This window comes from Helianthus annuus, chromosome 15, assembly GCF_002127325.2.
Source record: "Helianthus annuus cultivar XRQ/B chromosome 15, HanXRQr2.0-SUNRISE, whole genome shotgun sequence".
Classification (NCBI taxonomy): domain Eukaryota; kingdom Viridiplantae; phylum Streptophyta; class Magnoliopsida; order Asterales; family Asteraceae; genus Helianthus; species Helianthus annuus.
The window spans coordinates 105,948,096-105,963,253 of NC_035447.2; the positions used below are offsets into that span (position 1 = coordinate 105,948,096).

General features: G+C 34.8%; 2 protein-coding genes across 2 annotated transcripts; both read right to left on the bottom strand.

Annotated features, from left to right (window-relative positions):
* Positions 1-1,088: 1,088 nt before the first annotated feature.
* Positions 1,089-1,976, bottom strand: LOC110885915 (NDR1/HIN1-like protein 26). The gene has a single exon (XM_022133654.2). The coding sequence runs from the start codon at positions 1,900-1,902 to the stop codon at positions 1,264-1,266; it is 639 nt and encodes a 212-aa protein (XP_021989346.1). The 5' UTR covers positions 1,903-1,976; the 3' UTR covers positions 1,089-1,263.
* A 6,325-nt stretch (positions 1,977-8,301) lies between these two features.
* LOC110885914 (60S acidic ribosomal protein P1) lies at positions 8,302-9,283 on the bottom strand. Its single transcript, XM_022133653.2, has 3 exons — positions 9,135-9,283; positions 8,825-9,037; positions 8,302-8,517 (listed from the first exon to the last, which is right to left on the bottom strand). The coding sequence occupies exons 1-3, from the start codon at positions 9,201-9,203 to the stop codon at positions 8,464-8,466; spliced, it is 336 nt and encodes a 111-aa protein (XP_021989345.1). The 5' UTR covers positions 9,204-9,283; the 3' UTR covers positions 8,302-8,463.
* Positions 9,284-15,158: the final 5,875 nt, after the last annotated feature.

Here is a 15,158-nt window from a genome sequence, read left to right on the forward strand (position 1 = left end):
TATACTCAGTTTTGTCCGTTTATGTTTGTTCAATTATGTTAAGTTTATTTGTTTATGTTTGTTTACATTCGTGAACTATTCGTTTAGGTGTTAAACGAATAAACATAAACGAACACAAACATGTTCATTTTCTTAATGAACGAACATGAACAATGAAATTTGTTCGATTATATGTTCGTGCTCGGTTAAAGTTAAATGAACGAACATGGACATGCCTTTGTTTGTGTTCGTTCGGTTCATTTACAAGCCTACATGCTTTGCTGTGGTTGATTTTCTTGTTCTGATTATTCTGTATCTTATTCGCCAAACATCCCCTTAAGTAGAACTGTTGGTATTTATTTATTTCTCCTTTTATAATACCTGACTCACATAATTAAATATGTGACTGAATAATTGATGGGAGCCAGATGTTTTGATTTTTATGTGCTACAATTCCTGACACGACCCAAAATATGACACAAAAATAATCAGGTTTCAGGTTGGCTAATATAACCCGTTTAGGTTGGTCCAAACAGGTTAAATTTTAAATTTTGATATTTTGGTATTTAATATTATTAATAATTATAAATGAGTTAGGTTGGCCTTTTAAACACTTATTCATTTCCCAATAAAAAGTTAGCAAGAAAATTATGATTTAAATTTTAATGACTGTTAGACCATGCGTAATGGTTAAACACTATAATGCCCCCACCATGGGGCGTTTTGCGCCATGTGGCGTCCTAGTCAGCAAGGGGGCATTATAGCAAAAGTGGTGTAGTGGGTATAACGCCCCCATAATGCCCCATTCAATCCTTAAAAAAAAAAAAAAAAAAAACAAAGTTATTTCTTATTGGTGGGTCAAACATAAGTCAAACCTCCAACCAAGCAAAATGGCGTTTTAATAATCACGCCGGGAGGATTTTTTTTCAAAAAAAACGCCCCAAAACGCCCCATGTAATGGGGGTTTGGGCGTTTTTGGGCGTTATAATGCAATTTTTTTTAAAAAAAACGCCCCACTACGGGCAGTCTTATTACTAGTTACAGCAGTAGATGATAGTTTGTTTGAGAACCATAAAAAAATATAATGAGAATAAAAGAACATACACTACTATAGAACAAAGAGAAACTATCTCATTATATCAGAAGATATAAGCTATACAATTATACAAATTACAAACCAATCATAAACACTTTACTATAAATTTACATATTTAATTAAAGAAAACTCTTCATTTTTTCAAATCAACACCAACTTATATATATATATATACTAGTATTTGCTGCTCAAACTGTAGTCAAACACTGAGCCCCTTGCTTAGAAATCAATGGACCTGCAGGTGCAGCAGATGAACCAAAAGGCAAAACAACCACACAATTTACAATAAACATATACCTGCCAGAAACCCAAGTTCCTACCTTCCATCGTAGTCGACCATTCGACTTTAAATTTAACACCAACCTTCCCACCATTTGATCGCGACCCATTTCATAACCGAAAGATGGGTCCACGGGTAACTCGTTTGCAACTAAAACCATTGATAAAAGATTGGTATCCTTGTTTTCTTGATAAAAAGGAGGGATAGACGAATCAAGCGTTATCCGTTGGCCTTTATAAGAAGCGTAAACTTGGATTTCGTCGTAGTAAATACCAACTTTTTGATTCGGGTTTTTTGAAAGAAGAGTGATTTGAATGGATGAGTTGAGAAGGTGAGACCCCGAGAGACCGAGTTGGTAAATTTCGGCTTCTTTGAGGGCAAACTCTGGTTTGGAGGGGTGAAGTATGAACCATATAACAAGTATGAGTAAGAGGATTGAGAGGAGAAAGGTGGTGAATGTGTAGATTAGTTTTTTATGATGCTTGTTGATGTTTATAACTTTCTTTTTGGCACAATGTTGGGGTGATTTTTCTTGAATTTGAGACATTTGTTTTGTTGAGAGAGGAAGTTAATAAGGCTAAGTTAAGGGTGGTGAGAGGCTTATTGCTTATATATTATGAACAATATATGGAGTGGTGATAAGTTTTGACCTTTAGACTTTAGAGCCCCTCAATTATTGTAGAAAGTGGTTGTCACTTGTTATATAGACCTTTTAAGGTTTGGGGGCTTGTTTGGTCGCGTGTTTTGAAAGTAATTATGCGATACTAAATAATCAAAGATAATCGACCATAACAAGGTAGTGTTTTGATGTGTTCGTGTTGCTTGAAGTTGTAATAACCACATAATAACATTTTTATGAGAAACTAGACGTTTTTGTGAAATGAAAATGAAAATAAAATTATGTTATCGTGTTAGTTTATCTTTTGATGAGATGTTTTATTGCGGCCCGTATGAAACCGATCATTGAAAACATATAATTGACCCTATAATCTAATAATCAAAAGCAAAGTATGTGTATCAAAACACTAAAAGTTGATTATAGACTTTAAGCCTCAATGATCAAATTAGAGAGGTTTTTGCACTTGATTGATACTAGCACTATATCAAGCAGGCTAAAGAAGTGGCCACAAGCCATGATTAACCTTTTTGTAAAGGAAAAGCTCACTAGATATTGAAAATGATGGTTTAAAGTACTAACCACAGAACAATATCCCATGTTATATCATGAAAAAAATGCATAATCAATACCATAAAGAACCAATATATATTTCTATTTAAAAAAAAAAAGCCGCTCAACCTAATTTTGATATGTTAAAGTTTTCCGACTTGTAAAAAATGTACGAAAAAATCAGTAGACTAATTTTTGTAAATTAAAATCCGTAAACTTGTCTAACATGCATATATTTCTGAATTTATTTTCTTTTTCGAAATAATTACTTTTTAACTCTTATATTGGTCAAAATAGTTTTAAGTTAATTTAATAGTTAACAAGTCATTACCTTAAAGAACGTCAAAAATACGTGTATTTTAGATAACTATAGCGACAAAAATATATAAAGAAAAAGTGTATCGTATAAAATGCTTTAACGTACGAAGCGTACGCCAAGTTCGCATGTTAGAACCCCAGAAAGGAAATCTCGCATGTTGAAAAAAACCAAAGATCGCATGTTAAAAAAATAATAATTTCACATGTTTAAAAAAAAAACTGCATGTTGCTGAGAAAAACCAAAATCGCATGTTCAAAAAAAAATCGAATGTTGATATTGCATCTCGTACTCTGCGTACGTTAAGGCAATTTGTACAATAACCGGCCTCAATATATAAAAACTAGTTTAATGACTTTCCCTGTATATATTTACAAGTTGATGGACTTTAATATACCATAATTATGTTGAGTAACTTTTTTTCTGTAAAAAATAAAAAAGTATATCGGTTTTTTTTTTTTTTTTTTTTTTTTTTTTTGCGGTAATAACCCTGATCATAGTTATGCTACTAGAACTCCCGTGATCAACTATCAAACATGCGTCGGTTTTTATATAGAATGTATCGATTATGTACATATAAAAGTGTGTTTTAGATGATTGAGGATGATGGTTGTTGAATCCTAGTAAGAATATGCTTGATCCATTTACATGTTGAGTAATGAGTATCTACAGTTAATGGAGTATGATTCAAACAAGGATGTCTATCAAGCATGCATAGTGCAGCAAGAATCTTTGTTGAATAATTGAATGGAAAGTGAGAAGCTTTTTAAGTGCTTTAGGGACAAAATAGTCAATAGTTTTCTCTATTTTGGTTAGGCTAATGATCTTTGTATTGTTTTGGTTGTTACATTATTGATTGAAAATTGAGAAAACTTAAGAAATCAAAAAGGGAAAACATGGGAATCTACAGAAATTGACTTTGGGTGGCAGTGGGATTTAAAGATTGACTAGTGGTGTCACAAAGACACAAACCCTTTGCCTTTTATGTTAAGCAATTAGATTTTTTTATGGTTCTTTGGGGTAGTTGAGACTTGAGTAATAAGATGGGTTTTGCGCCAATGATCCGCAGACTAATTGGTTTTGGAGGAGGTGGGAACCCATTTATAAGATTTTGTATAGTAAGAATACATTTTAGGTGGCGTTTGAGTTTTGACTTGTTTTCTAGATAGTTTTCTTTAAAACTAATCTATTTATTATCTTTTGATTTATTAGAGATGAAAATAAATTGAAATGATTAATTCAAAAATAAATGGGTAAAAACTTTGTTTTTAACTATTTTTTTAGCTAACAATTTTTTACACCTTGAAACCACTTAACTTTGTACTTGCACGGATTTAAACTTACATCACTTTTGTGAAAGACAAGCACAAATACCACTAGACTATTACGTCATGGGTGGTAAAAATTGTCGCTATTCAAGAGTTTTAAACTCCCCATTGTATGGTAAATTTTCGAAATCATTTGGCATTAAGAAGCCGTTTCTAGATAACAAGGCATTCCAAGTAATTTATACGTGAAGGAAAGAGAGAAATTTAATGAAAAGTACAATGATTATGCTTGCAAAAGTTGGTTCATGAAGTGACTACACCATATTCATATTTGAAGCTTTATTGTCAATATGTTATTGTCTAATAGCATTTGTAGTTTATGGGATGAGAATTGAAGCGTTATTGTCAATACGTTATTGTCTAATACCATTTGTAGTTTATGGGACGTTTCTCATCCAAGTATCTATATATTTAGTTATTTACTTCACCCATCACCAACACCTTTATTCTTCACCTAATTTCTTTTTAAAGCGAAAAAATTATATTGATCACAAAGGATTTAGCAAGGAGTTTGAACCGAATTGCAAGCATCAAAAATGCAGAAATCAATTACAATCAAATTTATCAACATCGAAATCATAACAATGAGATCATTTGATGATTAAAATTTTCGTCATTACTCACCTTCTAAATACACCAACATGATGTAAGAATAACCGCCTGAACCATGCCTTTTACCTTGTAGTGCAGACTGTTGTGTAACTCAATCAGGGTGCGTATACTGAAAACATAAATAGGAGGTATTTTGGACCATAATATGTTGCCAAATGAAATCTAACATATTTTTTATTTATTTATGGTCTTTATTTGGTTAAAAAAATTGGTTTTTCTATGCGTAATATTTTCGGCCCCACAATTTAAATGTTAAAGTTCTGCCATTGCATGGACGTGGTCGCACAGCTCAATGTCTATAGTCTCTCGTCCACCAATCGCATATGTGGCGTGTTTTTGGACCCGATGTTCTTATCTTAGGTCTCATTTTAATATTTATGGATTTGATGATGATATAAATATGAATACTTAAATATTATAAAACCAGCCTTGGCTTGTAAAGTTGATTACATACAATCCGGTATAGACCTAATAGTAATAGACTCACGAGCAACACTTGATGGACCCAGGGGCGGATATAGAGTGTAACAAGGGGTAACCCCCGTTGATCCTTAACACTCTGGCAGTAGTGTAAAGTTTGAAAAAAATGACCATTTTTTCGATTTTATTACCCCTTTAGATATTTTTTTTTCTTAAACGTTGCTCCTATAATGATTTTGTAGATCCACAACAGGATTATAATTGATAGGTGCATCAGTCATCAAAGTTAATACTTAATATCCAGCCTTAGAGATTTAGCAACCAAAAAGAAGTTGAATACTTACACTTTTAGTTTTCTACATTTCATCCAAAGATCCAAAGCTAAATTCTTGTCCCTCGTTGAACGTTAAGATGTGATATGCTCGAACTTACAAGTCACTCATATATTTTTGAAAATCAAGTGTTGAATCCTTATCACACGATGAACAATCAAAACGGGGGTCGTATGTAAAAGCTCATGTTATCCATTTATGTATAGCTTTACCATCCTTTAATTTTAACATCATAGGCAACTTCAATTTTACAGACAGCCTCAAGTTTGAACGTATTTTTCCATTGGTCTCATACTAACCGAAAGTTAACCCCATTAATTTTTATATGACATGGACTACTTATACAGACACTATCTTATTTATTTAATAAAAATAACTTAACCCCACCCCTCGTATACTGCAACAATTCATCTCCATCACCTCCATCAACAAATCTCCGGCTGTCATTCACCACGGGAGTTTTTTTTTTTTTTTTTTTGAACGGCCAACAGAATCAATCTCGAGCACTCTCGGCACCCACTAGACCAAACGAAGTACTCCGAGAGAGTAACATGAGTCCACCACCCATTCCGGGGAAAACCCGATAACCCACCCGCTCGTAGGCACGACGGTGAAATTACCGGTAAAACCCGTATGGCTCAATGATCAAACTCAGGTTTTCCTGGGTCTCCTATCATTGCTCACCAGTGTCACATTTACTTTGCACAAAGTGAGAGTTGAACTTGCATCTCTCAAGAGAAATGCAAGTCTTCTATCACTTGATCTAGAGATCATTGGCTCACCACGGGGGTAATCTGAACGTTATTATGTTACTAAATAAAATAATCAGTTTCAAAACTCTATGCCAAACACAAAAAATACAAACCCAAACACGCTCTTTAATATCTATTGTTGATATTGGATTTTGGAAATAGTTTGTTTGAGAAAAAGTGATATTGGATCTTGGAAATAGTTTGCTTGAGAAAAAGACTTCTAAGATTCCGCGAGTTGCACCTGTTTATTTATTTGAGTAAAGATCCCGTACAAATAGCCTTATCGTACAAAACGTACGAATAGTATAGAAAAGTAAAAAACGTGGTGACTTTTTCGTAATTATTCTATTAGTAGAGTAATTATCAAAATTACTTTACAATTTATTCAAACAACATACAATTCGAAATTACTCTATAACTATATCATAATTACTCTACCAGTTCATCAAAATAACATAACAGACACAATTGCACTACAAGTTCATCAAACAACGTACAATTCAAAATTAGTCTACAAGTGCATCATAATTACTCTAAAATTCATCATTCAAAATTACTCTACAATTGCATCAAACAACATATATTCCAAAATTACTCTATAAGTGCATCAAATCAAAATTACTCTACTTTTGATAATTACCTACTAATAGAATAATTAAAAAAAATGTCACCGCTTTGTGTTATTTTTTCAGGTCATTCGTACGTTTTGTACGATAAGTGTATTTGTATTTGATCTTTTGTTTTAATTATTAATGGACAGTTAATGTCAGGTTAAAAGATAACTAGCTAAAAAAAGTGAAATAAGTTTGAAAGTTACCTAAGTAGATGTGTTTACAGACTTAAATTATCTCGTGATCAGATCGACATTTTATTAAGAAAAACGGTTCTTGATTTCAAGATCAACTACATGTGCAATATGTCTAGTTTCTTTACAACGGTAGAAAAAGCCAAATATGTGCCTTAAACCTTTTGCATACACCAATGTCAAACTCTTCATACGTTTACATCAACGTTTCAAATCTTTAATCTTGTTGAGACATTTTTGTTGCATTTCAAGGTTTTCTGATTATGTAAAGAGAACAAGGTAGTTACTGTGGCTTCCGAGTTGTGTCTCGGATGCTTTATTTATCAAGATTTTGGTTGGAACGGTGTGAAGTCATGTGCAGGCGCTCATTAGTAAAGAATCGAATGGTCGAATCATATAGTCAAACAGCATCGTCAAAGGTTGTCGATCAGCTCATTTACAGAAAGTAACACAAGATAGGGTATGCCTCAATTGTTCCAACAGCATCAACTTTCAAGTCAGAAATGAATAATCAACATAAAGTAGTCAATCAATTGTTCCTAATTTTAGCCCACATCCTATCTATATCCATTTGTTCACAAGCAGCGGAAGCATTGCTTCTTCATGGTTATCCTCTTCATCAACGACGCGAAACCACAACCATAAAAGTGAAAACCAAACCAACCAACCATAAAATTGAAAACCAAACCAACCATGTCACTGGTGAAACCAACACGTTCAGTAACGGCCTCATACGTAGAGGGCGGAGGAACGGTTCAACCATGGCAACCACCAGGAGACAACAGCCAAAAGCAAGCTCAAGCGGTACAAACCAAGTACAAGCTAAGGGGTGGAAGCAGTGTACAAGCAAGGGTAGCACGAGCTACCCCTCAATTCAGTCTCCGTAATGAAAAAATACCCATCAACTTCGTCAAAAAAATGTAATATTTTTATTTTTTTTACAAAGGGAACCCTTCATCCCAAGAAAAAAAATTGGGATACCACTGAATTTTTTGGCTAGATCCGCTGCTGAAGCTAAATGTGTGACTACGTAACAAAAGTCTAACCCCAATCAAGCATTCGTATTAATTCAAGTAGTAGGCTTGGATCAGCTCAAACATTTAACAACCCTGAACCTACCAAACAAACTAACCAACTTTCTAGTATATAAAGAAGCTTAACCATACTAAAGTTCTTTTGAGCAATGGTTAACACTAAATGCAGCAACCTCAAATGAGAACAAAAACTAACAATTGCAATTAAGATGTGTAAAGTAAAGACCAAAATCATAAATCCATAAACAAAATCTCAAGCATAAGTACTACAAACACAGAAATCAACTATCAAATAGGTTCCCAAAGTTGTATAAGAACCCTTACAAGGTACAGAAAACACCCTAATCAAACAAACTGAATCCCATATCATCATCACTCTCTTCCTTTGCTTCTTCCTGAAAATCCCCAAACCAACAAAAATTTATAAATAAACAAGTTTTTATATAAAAAATAATAATTATAATACATGTCTTTATTTTTCTTTAACTTGTTTATAAATTAAAAAACAGAATCCAATAAATAAAATTAACCTGCTAGATATACAAACAGCTAGATTAAAAATTCTATTGATAACATAATTACTTTAGTTATTTGTATGTTAAGCACAATAAATTTAATTGTATCTATATATTTATATGTTAGTGTTTATAATCATATAAATTCTTTAAACCCTAAATACAATCAACAAAAAAGCTCGTATACCTTCTTCTCTTCAGCTGCAGGAGCAGCGGCAGCCGGAGCACCAGCTCCACCTGCCGGAGCAGCAACAGCCACGGCAGCACCACCGCCACCAGCTCCAACATTCATAACCAAATCATCGAGATTCTTCTTCTCGCAAAGCTTAGCAAACAAGCTCGGCCAGTAGGATTCAATGCTTACATTCGCTGCGCTAACAAGCGTAGCGATCTTCTCGGCCTACAAACACAAAGAAATTGAAATTGAAATTGAAATTGAAATCAGATGCAGTAAAAATGAATCGATGAACAAAGAGGCAGTGAAGAAGATGATTTACGGTGATTGCGATGCCGTCATCGTGGAGGATTAAAGAGGCGTAGGTGCATGCGAGCTCGCTAACCGCCATTTGTACGGAGATCTGGTGGTTTTGAGCGGCGTGAATTAGGGTTTGAATGAGCTAAGGTTTGAAGATGAGAGAAAGTAGGAGTTATATAGGTTGAGAATTAGGGTCGTTGTTTTGGGCTTTTGGAATTGGGGCCCAATTGAAGTTTTTGGGCCGAGCCACACTTTGAAAAACATTAGACCCGTTTATCAAAGTTTATAATTGTTAGAAACTAGTAAATTGCCCCTCATGTTGTCGTCCTGTTTCGTAAAAAAAAATATGTTGAAACATGGATCAACAACGTACATAAAGATAAACACGAAAACGTATTATATTTACCCGATTTATTTTTGGAAAAAATTACCCCGAAACGTAAATCAACTTGAATTTTTATACCCATGCGTACATAAAATAAACACATAAAACTTGACTACAAAGTCTTTAAGAATTAAGGGGTTGTACGTGTTAATGCTAAAAATTGAAAGGTAAAATTACATAAAAATACAAAAGGACAAATAAGAAAAAAAAGTCAAACCAACACTATTCACACTGGTTGTTGGTAATTGTATTATATAGAATAGTGCATGTCTGTGCGCATTGCTGCACATGAAATCGTGGAAAAAATTATATGTTTGAAACACTACAAAAGTCGCGTATTGTGACGGGTGAACCTGACTTGGTTAAGGGGGGGTGATGAGAAGCATGTGAAGTTGCGGCGTCTTGATTCTAAAAGTGAGAACGTTGATAAAAAAAACCATGTCACACAAGTTCAAATAAGTACGTTGCAAGATATGCAAAAGAAAAATTATATGAAAAAGTAAAGAAAAATTATCACGTTATAAGGGTATATTCGAAGGCGTTAGAGAACAAAAAAGTACTAATCTAAAACTAACCTAACAAATTCATGTAAAGTTAAAAAAAAAAAGTTAAACTTAATGTATTACAAAATAAATTTAAAAACAAACATCGTTGTAACATAAAATTAAACCGTAATAATACAACACGATACGGGAAAATCAAATTTAGTAACATGGTTTAGAAAAAGTTACAGAGTTCTTTAAAAAAAAAAAAGAAAAAGTTACAGAGTAAAAATTATAAAAAAAAATATGAAAATCAAAATATACGACAATTTATACAATATACACGATCGTCACATTGAAATGAAAAACTTGGTGGATTGTTTCACCATGAATGACGTGGCGCGGTAATGTCGTATATTTTCTTTTACGTTAGAGAAAGTAAAAAAGAATAAAATATTATTCAAATTACACAAAATCCTAAAATTCAACTTTGGGCCGATCAAAATGAAAGACTTTATAACAAATGGCACACACATTATCTGTAACTCTCATTACAAAAAAAAAAAAACTTGGATAATGTATTTGTTTTTTTTTTAATCTTTAGTCCTTAACTTTCTAAAATTATAACTATAGTTCTTAGCTTTTACAATTTTATTTCCGGATAGTCCCTGACGCAGATGGGGGTTAGTTTTTAGTGTTAAGTGGGTACGAAATGACTAAAATGCCCTTATTAATAATAATATTTTTATCTATTTAATTAATTATATAATACTAAAAGTAAGTGGGAGCCACCCCACCCCATCTCCCCTTCTTCTCTATTTCTTCCTTATCGGCAACTCCCACCATTCTATCACCACCATTCCACCGCCACACCACCACCATAACACACACTCTCTCTCTCCGCCTCACTCTTTCTCCGTCCCTATATCTTTTCGTTCCCAAATCCACTCTCTCTCTCTCTCTACAATCCCGCAATTCTCCAACAATAAGACCATGTGTAGTGGGGCGTTTTCTTTAAAAAAATTTAAAAAAAAAATGCCCAATAACGCCTTCCCCACCATTACATGGGGCGTTACTTTGTAAAAATTTTGAAAAAAAATTGTTCAGGCGTTTTCTTTAAAACGCTCCAAGTAACCAAGTAGGGTGAGTGTTGACCAATGGGAAGAGAGATGAGTGTTTGACTAGCAGCTTTTTGAATAAGTTTTTTTTTTAATCCTTTTTTAATAATTGGAAGGGGCATTATTAGGCATTATGCCCACTACACCACTTTTGCTATAATGCCCCATGCTGACTGGGATGACACGTGTCGGATAATGCCCCATGGTGGGGGCATTATAATTCTTCACCACTACACATGGTCTAACAATGGCTTCTTCTATCCTTCAATCTAGGGTTCCACCATCACTCTCATTCTCTTTATCACTCTCCACCACTCATGTCGCCGTTACTTTCACGCGTTGCTCAAAACATTCAACCGTGAACGCCAAAATAAGAGAGATCTTTATGCCTGCACTGATCCATGACTGAGGGCGAAATCGTCTCTTGGATCAAATCAGAAGGTGATGTTCTCTCAAAGGTGAATATGATAAAGCTGATATTGACGTTGAAACGTTCTATGATGGTATCCTTGCTGCTATTGTTGTTTATGGGGGGTGAATCGGCTCCCGTTGGACCTCCGATTGGCTTGTTAGCCGAAACCGAAGCCAAAATTGCAAGTACCTTGATGGAAGCACAAAGCTCCAGCACTAATCCATGAATTATAGCATCAGAAGCCAATTTTCCTCCAATTTTCGTTACTGAAACATTGTAGGTTTATAAGTTTATCTTCTTCGTTGTCGTTGAAGCGGATTAAGTGTATGGAGAGGTGGCGGGCCGGAGTTGCAGCGATGGGGTGTATGGTGGTCGTTTTATGAGGCGACAGAGCCGGTTCGTTTAAGGCCTCCGTTCTTAACAGAAGTTTTTCCGACGGTTTGTGGGGAAGAGAGCGACAGAAAGAGAAAGAAACAGAGTCGTCGGTTCGTTTTTTCGGCAACAATCTCCCAAAACAGTGTCGGTGGTTCGCTTTGCAGGTTCGATGGTCTGATGCTCACAACCACCTCTTGTTTTGCAGTTTCGTCGGTGTTTTGCAGGTTTTCCATACTGACGGTCCGATGTATGTATATGTTTGGTTTTAAATTGAAATTGTCTGACTCTGATGCATGCATGTTCTCTCTATCTAGATATATGTTGCAGTGGGTTGATGATGTGTAAGATTGGGGGGTGGGTTGGGTAAAGAAGATGAGGATGGTGGGATAAGGTTTGGGGTGGGTTGAAGTGAAGAAGATGAGGATGATGGACTCCATTTAAATATTTCTTTTAATATTAAATAATTAAAACAATTTATATTAGTAAGGACATAGTTCATTTACATAAGTCACTTGGTTTTAAAATTCGTATTTTGGTTTTACGTTTTATCATAGATTTGGTTGTCATTCGGTTTCTACTTAGCACAGTGTTTGTTGATCATATTTCAAAGTGGTCAACTTTGCCCCAATTTCTAAAAACTCTATACTATATCACTTTGACCTCCTTGACTTTCGTCAAAGTTTCACGTCATGAGAGTCACTTAGTGTTGAAATTCATGTTTTTATTTTACGTATTTTCCTGATTTTGGTCGTCGTGCGGTTGCTTCTTAACACGGTTTTACGCACCCTGCCCCGCACCGCAACGCGGGCGACTTATGACTAGTTATAGTAAGTAATTTCACACCCACTTAACACCAAAAACTAACCTCCATCCACGTCAAGGACTATCCGGAAACGAAATTGCAAAAGTTGAGGACTATAGGTGTAATTTTAAAAAGTTAAGGACTAAAGGTGAAAATGAAACAAACCACATGGACTATCCGAACATTTTTCTCATTAAAAAAGAAGAAAAGAAAAAAGAAAACAGTTCCATACAAAGCAAATTATATGAATTATAAAAAGTTAAATAAAATATTATTATTACTTTGATCCTTGCATGATGTTTATGACCCACAACTCTTCTAGTGTAGGCAGGCAGCCTGTCTAGCTGAGGTCGTCACCCAAAGACAGGCCCGGTTTGTGGGCTGGACAGCCCGGACAGACGCCAAAGCCCAAAAGATTCATAGGGCCCAACAAAAATTTAGGGTCAAAATTTTTAAATGAGTACTGTTATCTTAAATGTTTAATAAATGACTTTATTAACAAAAATTGAAGCTAGTTCAATGGTTAAGATACTGAAATTTAAAAACCAAGGTCATGAGTTCTAAATCTTTCCTTTACATTTTTATTTCCTAAACAATTTTCAGTTAATCCTATGCATTTTTTAGGATTTTCAGTTAATCCTATGCATTTTTTATTTCCTAAACTGTTTTGAACTATCAACTCACTTAATTAATTGACTCTTCGATCTTATTAACAAGATGATTATATGATTAATTGGTTAATGTTTTAGGTTATAATCTTGAGGTCATGAGTTCAAACCCCATGATTAGCATGTCATATTGTGGTTTCTTGATATATATTTGATGAGTTTATATTATACCAGATTTTTTGTTTCGCTCGGGGCCCAATTTTTTTTTATAATTCTCGGAGACGGCCCTGCCCAAAGACGTTTACTTACCTTTAAAGGTAACCATGCATTTGTTCCATTGAAACAGGAAGTTGGGCATAAGTTGGTTCGACATCTTCCTTCCTACCAGACTTAACTGAAAAGTAACAATGTGGGTCCGAATTGCACAACCATTTATAATGTTTGTCCTTAATCAAGACATCCTTTAACACTTGAGCACAAATTAGTAATCTCTTCTACCAACGCCATGCGCCAGTTCTCCTTTCCATTATTGAGTTGAAAGAAAATAAATCGGTTAGACATCGTAACATTTTTAACCGATTCTATGGTTCCCAGTCCCCGGTCCAAGTGTTAATTGTGTGACAGCCATGGATTTCCTCACCTGATTATATTAAAACTCTTCTCTGATCGTTTATTAGGAACTTGTGTTAACACGATATTTGGAATTTTAGATTCTTCAAGTAGCCCATAAATGTGATATTGCACATATAAGATTTAGAGTAAAATGTATGGATAGTCCCTGTGGTTTTGCAAAATAACACCTATAGTCCCCAAGTTTTGGAAATTACACCGGTGCTCCCTGTGGTTTGACAGTTTGTTACTCGGATAGTCCCCGGAGTGGATGACAGTTAGTTTTCTCCGTTAAATGGATGTGAAATGACAAATTTACCCTTTATCTTCCCCACTCTATAAAAACAAAACAACCCCAACCCCACCCACCCCCACCTTTCTCTCTGGTGAAGTTACCTGCACTTGAGCCCTCTTAACTTCACCATTACTTTACCTGAACTGAGTTCTGATAGCGCTTATTTACGATTAACCAAATTGTTTTGATCTCGGCTTGTTAAGTTTTGTAAATCCAATCTTGAGGTATAATATGATTCAATTTGATTTTAAATTATGTTTTAAAGTTTGCATAGATTTATTGAGGTTTACCGTTTATATGTTGCTTACAGTTTTGATATGTATTGGTGTTTGTAATTAGGGAGAAGAAGTTCCACAGGTGGAGTTACCGAACCGTTTATTCAATCGAGCAGAACTTATTCAAACGCGATTCAAAAGCCGACTGCAGCATCGCATATGCCACCATCGTTCAAAAGACGTTTCTCAAAACAATTTCCAATCGAAGATATAGAAACAGATAAGAAAGAATCCAGTGTGTTAACTTCTGAACCTCAAGTTCACCATAGCTCCAACAATGTTATGTCACCAGTAAAATGGTCTGCAAAGTTGCCTGAAACACCAATCAAGGGCTCGGTTTCGACTCCATCGAAGCTTGTTTCGACTCCGTTCACAGCTACGCCTGCCGCAACCACCAGTTAGGTGTCTTATGACCCCAGATGAAGAGTCAACAATGTCTCCTAGCAAGTTGACTAGACGTTCATGCGGTCGAGGATTAAGATCCATTCGATACCTCTGTGATGAATAAAACTGCATCTGCCAAAAGGGTATCATCCATTCACAGAAGAATAAAAATAAAACAAGCTGTGGTGGAATGCTTCCACTTAGCTTGTTTACCGAGAGGTCCAGTTATTAATGGTGAGGGGTGGGTGGGGTTGTTTTGTTTTTATAGAGTGGAGAAGATGAAGGATAAATTTGCTATTTT

Coding starts and splice junctions, on each gene's coding strand:
- LOC110885915 (XM_022133654.2), bottom strand. CDS start 1,902: ATGTCTCAAATTCAAGAAAAATCACCCCAACATTGTGCCAAAAAGAAA.
- LOC110885914 (XM_022133653.2), bottom strand. CDS start 9,203: ATGGCGGTTAGCGAGCTCGCATGCACCTACGCCTCTTTAATCCTCCAC. Junction 9,038..9,134: donor ATGACGGCATCGCAATCACC/GTAAATCATCTT, acceptor TTGTGTTTGTAG/GCCGAGAAGATCGCTACGCT. Junction 8,518..8,824: donor CTGCAGCTGAAGAGAAGAAG/GTATACGAGCTT, acceptor GGGGATTTTCAG/GAAGAAGCAAAGGAAGAGAG.